This window comes from Antrostomus carolinensis, unplaced genomic scaffold (assembly GCF_000700745.2).
Source record: "Antrostomus carolinensis isolate BGI_N321 unplaced genomic scaffold, ASM70074v2 scaffold26265, whole genome shotgun sequence".
Classification (NCBI taxonomy): domain Eukaryota; kingdom Metazoa; phylum Chordata; class Aves; order Caprimulgiformes; family Caprimulgidae; genus Antrostomus; species Antrostomus carolinensis.
Window position 1 is genome coordinate 1 of NW_010316103.1, and position 6,738 is coordinate 6,738.

Here is a 6,738-nt window from a genome sequence, read left to right on the forward strand (position 1 = left end):
ATTATCTCAGAAACCTTTAACATGTTTTATACCATGATGGTGTTCAGAGATGTCTCTGAACTACCCTTATGTTATGTCAGCACTGATATCCCAATCCCATTTGTTTTTTTCCTCATTTTTTGGGGAAAAAAACCAAACCCCCCAAAAAATCAATCATTATCTTAATTCTATCTAGAATTCAAAGATCTTAAGTCATAATATGATGTATGGCACAGAGGAAAATCTATGTTACTCATGAAGAAGGGTGCTTTTATTTTATTTTATTTATTAGCTCCCCTGAGAAATGTTATTTCCAACAAGCAGAACTCCAACGGGTCTGCCACTTGCTGATGGAGATCTATCAAGATTCTCAGTGGGTACATTGATTTCAAAAAAAGAAGAAAAGAGATGGAAAGCTTATAAAAATTTACTGTAAGGCTGCAGCACAAAGCAAACAGGGCTGCCACAGGGACTGTGTCATAAGGTGTGAAGTGACATTTTTCCACTATTTGGAAATTCAAGTCTCACCCAGAGGAGCCAATGATGGCTTCTTATGTCCCTTCCCACTTGCGTTTAAAAAGCTTCTTAAAAATCAAGCGCAATCGGCTGAAGTAGCTCATTTGCTGCTAGACCTTTCCACACAGACAAGAGTTTGACTGACTACAGCAACATATTCGTCTGGCAAGAAGATTGAGAACATTTTTATAAAGAGAGCTTTATAAACCAGAAACTCTCATGATTTTGCTACTAGTCAGGGAAAACAAAAGTGGAATGAGACTTTATGCTACATGCAGGCTATATTCTTTTAGTTCCTGTTCCATTTTAGCTGGCTCCTGCTGCTTAATAAAGCCCTCAGTGAAGAACAGCAAAACACATGATTGTGCTTTATGTGTAAAATGACTGTTATCTCTTGGTCCTCTTTGTATCCCACTCCATTCACACCAAAGCTCCCCGTCTCTCCAAGTGCTTCCTCTAGAACACAAAAGGATTCTCAGAAGAGAAATACTACTCATTTTAAGGGAAGTGTCTGGAGATGTACAGAATGGGAATGGGAAGAGGAAGGGGAAGCATCCTGCTCTTCATATTGCACAGATGGGCACGGGCCTGACTAGATGTGAACACAGACATTATTTTTCTTCTGTTCCTTGTATCACTTGAGGGCGCTTTCCTTCAAGGAGGAAAAAGAAAAGCACACACAGATAATTCTTTAGAGGAGCACCACGCTGAAGCTTACTTCAGTTGCCTGACAGTGTTAGTTCTGGTGTGAAATTCAAGGAAGGGCTGCCATCAACCTGACCTGGAAACAAATGCACTTATCTGTCTTTGCAGCTCTTAATTCTGTTTTTTGCCCATTTTTATGCCAAATTACCTGGGTGACAGTTTCAGTATCCTCCTGATCAGTACTGTGCCGTTCCACAGAACTGTTCAATGCAGGTCTAATGCTATCTGCACGCTGAAATGCAAACATCAGGGGTTTAATACAGTGCGTGAAATGGCAAAAACAAAACCAAGTTCTCTGAACACATTCAAACTCTGCCCTCTGCAACGTCACGTGTTATGTTCAATTTAGAAACAGATAAGTTAGCAATAAACAGAATGCACTGTGCTGAAAGCGAATTCTCTCTGCTTCCCCACACGCAGCCTCTGATAACAGTACTATCTGACGTGCACAGAACCAGAATTCAATATTCTTATTAACAGAAACATTGTCCCCAGACTGCTTTACTGAAATCTGCTATCACTAATTAAGAACAAGGCATCATTTTGCCGGCTACTTTCTTTGCAGAAAACCTTCCTAAGTGGTACAATTCAATTATCTGTCAGCAGAGAAATCAACTGGAAATGTTCAAAATGCTCTGCACAAGAGCAACCGAGAAGAGCTGCTTTAACTAAGCAAATGTTTGTCTCTAGTCTAACTAGAACATTTTCAATATATTTTTGGAACATGACTGAATATACTGCACTTAAAGAGATTTAAACAAACCAAAAAATTCCTGAAGTTTTTTTTTTACTAGAATTTTTTACCAGAATTTGGCACTTTGAGACTGTACAGGCAAGCACTTCATGCATCCTACAGTCACATCACATCAGGGGTAAGCTACAGAGCATGGGTAATGGGCTCCAACTTTCCTTCATAAAGAAAATACCCTGTGTTACAAATGAATAATGCTACAGTACACCTGAGACCCATCCTAATAGGTGAAAAGGCCTTCTTCTAAGGGCCACAGCAAGGAACAGATGCATATACCTCAATCACACACCCCTGTGAGACACCCCAATGAGTCAGATGTTGTAACATGGAGATATACAACAGACTGTCAAAACTGGTCTGGTGCTTCCAACTGCAACATCTTCCTAAAGGTAAAACTCGAAGAATAATAGTGCATTGACCTAAGCTGGATTCACCAGTGCTTCCCCTCACTCATTATTAACAAGCTCAGTTCTGTGTAAGCAGGAAATCAGCCATTTGAGCTGCACAGCCTTATGACTCACCTGTGTGGGGAAAGGTACCTGGATGCGCCCTTCTAGGATGTTGTCAGTGGTGATCTCTACAGAACGAGTGAGCTGCAAGTCCTGTAGAACTAAATGATAAGGAACCTGAGGGAACATCTCCTGGATCTGATGAGCCTGGAGAAAACAAGTTTTATGCTGTCAGGATCAGCAGTACATAGCAAGCAGTTGGCTGGTAGAGCATCTCCACAGAAAGAGATTTAAAAAAAAAATAAAAATGAACAGCTCCAAGATGCTGTTTATGACATAATAACCCACACGCAAAAAGAAAAACAAGAGAAAGAAATCCAGCGCTGGCACTGACTGCCAGGGCAATATTTTGACTCCGTTGAAGCCAACAGCAAAACTGCAACTCCTGTGGAGGCACCACATGATCCTGAAAATTTGGGTTCCTCAAACGTGCTTGTAGATGCATGAAGCCTTCAAAAGCTTCCCAGTCCTCTTTTATGACACTGAATAAAGATCTATACAAAATTCACATCAGTGACTGAAAGCTGGAACACCACTGAAAAACAAAATCATCATTTTCCTTTGTCCCAGATTGGCTCCAAAATGGTTTTGGTAAGGACAAGTGGAATAAGTTTTAATAACCTCCTCTCTCCAGCCACCCTGCCTAGAAACCATTTTAATAGGGTCTGAAAACTCAAAGAGATTGAACTGAGTTGTCAGGGAACTGTTATTATTGAAATTCAAGTAACTTGCATAATATCGAAATTCAAGAGATAAAAGTAAGAGGGCAGACAAATAACATGCTTTTAGAGTCCAACAGCTAGATTTCATTAAATATTAAAATCTATGTTTTAACTAAGGCTGAAAGTTACAGGGGACAGAGGGAGGAACGAGAGTGACAGTAAGAAAAGAAGGATGGAAGGGGTTTAGAGAGCAAAGCAAGAACTACACACCAGCTGACAGCGAGTTCAAACACAAGCCACTGCAGCAAACCTAACTCTGCATTGTACTGACCTGTGACCAAAACCACTCCTGTAGCATTTCAGCCTCTGGCCTTCCCCTCAAAATACTCCCCTTGTTTTTTATTCAGTAACACAAAGGAGATTTTAACTTACTTCCTATTAAAGATGTGTGACACTTCAATAGTTTACTAACCTGGTCCTTTCCATTAAAGTAAGAATTTTAATATAAGTTGCTATTGCACTTCTAATAATACACAGTGCTAAGAAATCATTACTTACCCTTAACAAAACCCGTTGGTGTCACTGTGTCCAGTAAAAGAAAAACTCAACTGACCCTGGATGCAGAGCTGCTGCATATTTAACTCATAAATCAAGTGCCAACACCTCACCACTCCCTGCCCACTCTGCCTCAAACCCCCTAAAAACTGCGGTGTCATCCTGTCGAGACAAACAGTAGCGATAGCTATGGGAGAGATCTCACACCTCACTGAACACTTCTTACCATGCTACAGCACAAAGCAGCTTTCAGAACTCAAAGCAAACAGCACTTCTCAAACTAAATGAACTAAGTGTGTCCCAGGAGGCCACATCCTTCTCTTTTTGTACTACATCAGGCAGTTTAGGGATGAAGTCAACAAACCTGGGATTTCATCCTCACCACTCCTATCATCATCATGAATCAGCAAGAGCTGACAGTGCTACAGAGAGCCCCAGCTCACACTGACAATGTGCTCAAACACAAACAGCTGTCTGGGAGCTCAGTGCTATTACAAATAAACACCAAAAAAAAAAGCAAAAGCCATAGAATGGATTTGATCAGTTCCCACTGGAACAACAGCTAAATTCTCTGGTTACAGACTCACACCCTTTGCTACTGCAAGTTGTGAGTGAAGGGAAGCACTGAAAAACAGCTAAAGCAGTTGCACAAAGCAAGCTGAGAAAAGGTCTGCCTGTCTACACAGACAGTACATGGAATTCTTCTCTCTCAGTTTCCAGACCTGCTCCTTTACCGAAGCATGTTTGAACTGACATACAGCTCCACCTTCACCAAAACAAAGCTTCTCTCACTCAAAAAAACAGCATTCACATGGTAGCTAAACACTGTTTTGACTTCCCTCCCCCTTATGTTCTCCACCTACACGTGCCTCTTTCCCCCCACATAACACAAATAGGAAGGCTGAGGTGCAAACTGCTACAACAGACTTACCATAGCATTAAGCTGGGAGTTGCTGGCTTGTGTGATACCGAGGATGTTGGTCGTGTGCATCACTTCTACTGAAAAACTGGGCAGCCAACTGGCAATTCGAGAGCCTAAGAAGAGATCACCAAGAAAGTCAAGCAAGAGTATGAGGTTCTCAGCAGGCAAAGTACTTCTACATGTATCTAATGTAAGTCTTTGTATTTCCACAAGATACATAACGGGGAGTTCTGCAGTGCAATCCACCCCTAAGGTCTCCCAAACATGGAGATAGTTGGAGTAAATCAGTAACAGCTGATACTCTCTCCAAACACTGTCATAGTAGCTTACCAATCTGAGGGCCAGAAGAAGATCAAGAAAGCAACACATCCTTGTTTTCTTGTTTTAATATTCCCATTAAAGGAAAAATTAAAATAATCCAGAGCTAAATTCAGTTCTGGAATATAATAATAACTCCAGCCATTTTACTAAAAACAGGCCAGCTTCTAAACAGGCTGAATGTGGTCCCAAAATGGGTCAGCTCTACATGGCTGGCAGCACCGAGAAAACAATACTACAAAGAGACACAGAGCAACCAAACAAAATGACTGCTGCTGCAATTGTGTCCGTAGGCTCAACAGAGTAGGGCACATGGCTGTCTCCCTCCTCTTTCTGTGTTTCCATTTAAATAAAGGCAGGGTTTGTTCTATGCCACTTCTCCTTCTATCTCCACAGTAATTTTGTGGGTTTCCAAACCACAGGAGAGCACCGGGGAGGACAGTTATCAAAACACACAGTGGTATTCTAAAGGTAGATGTCTTTTGGAGACCTAAAGTACCCCAAAAGTGGAAACCATGCAAGAACCTATCAGCTGGTCTGAGGGTACCTAGAAATGTCTGACCCTTCTCTGTCCATTATTCTCCTCTGACAATCTCCAAAGATTGCAAAACGAGCAAAAAGAACAGGTCACTATAAGTTTGCAGCATCTCAGCTACATGATGGAAGTTCCACAAGGACAGAGTCCAAAGCTGAGTATTTACACTACTGGAGTCTACTGAGGAACAAGACTGCCATTAAAAATCTGGGAAGCCGTGGAAGACAAGCACACAACAATACCAAAACTATAAAAAAAAATCTGGAAGATAAGCAACAGAAATTATCTCTTTCAGAACAAGTCTGTCTGTACACACACAACTCATCATGGCCTGAAATCACATCTACTTTCTGAGTACTTACAACACAGCACTAAAAAAAAAACCCACAGCATGTAAAACTGCTTCAGTTACATGATTCCTTCTAAGAATAAGCTTCTGCAGACTTCTGCACCTGATCAAGCACTGCAAGCTTCTTGCAAATTGAGTGGCAAATAGATGTTTGACAACCTCACATTAGCGAGGGATGGGAGAAAGAACAACTTTCAGACTGCACCACACAGGTTTTTTTCCTCTCGGATTCTCTAACCACCACAAAACAAGAAAAAGGGAGCACTTGCACAGAACCTTACAAGAAACCTCTGCAGCTCTGGACAACCTCAGAGACACTGAGCAGAGCTTGTGCTAAAGAACTGTCAGTAACATGTGTGTGTTTGAGAAATACAAACACAAGCACAGCTGAAGCCTCAACTCAAGCACGGACAGAACTCCCTTCTACAAAAGGCTGTTTCCCTTCATTTATTTCAGCAACAGCATCAGATGTCAAATCTGCTCAGCTCACCATCAAAGTGAAAGAAGTGATTGTGCTGGTTCAAGCGTGGTCTGCCTTCTGCTACTGCCACAGGGACCAGATTCTCCTCCAGGTTTTCCCTTTGGTGATCCTCCCTCGCACGATGGCTGTCAGTGATGTTAAGAGACATTCGGCAGGTGGGGCAAGATGTATCTTGTTCCAGCCAGGACCGCAGGCAGGAGCTGACAGGAAAACACCAACGTTATGCTGAGCTTGCAGCGTTTTTCCAAGACAACAGTATCACAAGTACATCAGCCAGCTGTAGCACATTCTGTACAGAACATCAACACATGGACAGCTCACAGGTAATTTGGGAGATATGCCTGATGAGCTCCTGATGACTCTGGCATAGGCTGCTTATTTCTTTCGGCTGAAAACACACAAGTATTTATTTTATTTTATATATTTTTTTTTACAAACAAGCATCCAGATTGAACA

At 41.7% G+C, this 6,738-nt stretch overlaps 1 protein-coding gene across 1 annotated transcript; it reads right to left on the reverse strand.

The window, feature by feature from the left end:
- Nucleotides 1–1,348: 1,348 nt before the first annotated feature.
- On the reverse strand, nucleotides 1,349–6,482 carry AMFR (autocrine motility factor receptor; the record flags this gene model as incomplete). Its single annotated transcript, XM_010168181.1, has 4 exons — nucleotides 1,349–1,432; nucleotides 2,473–2,607; nucleotides 4,609–4,712; nucleotides 6,292–6,482. Coding segments are annotated over 4 exons (514 nt in total), but the record flags the coding sequence as incomplete, so codon positions are not given.
- Between the last annotated feature and the right edge of the window lie 256 nt (nucleotides 6,483–6,738).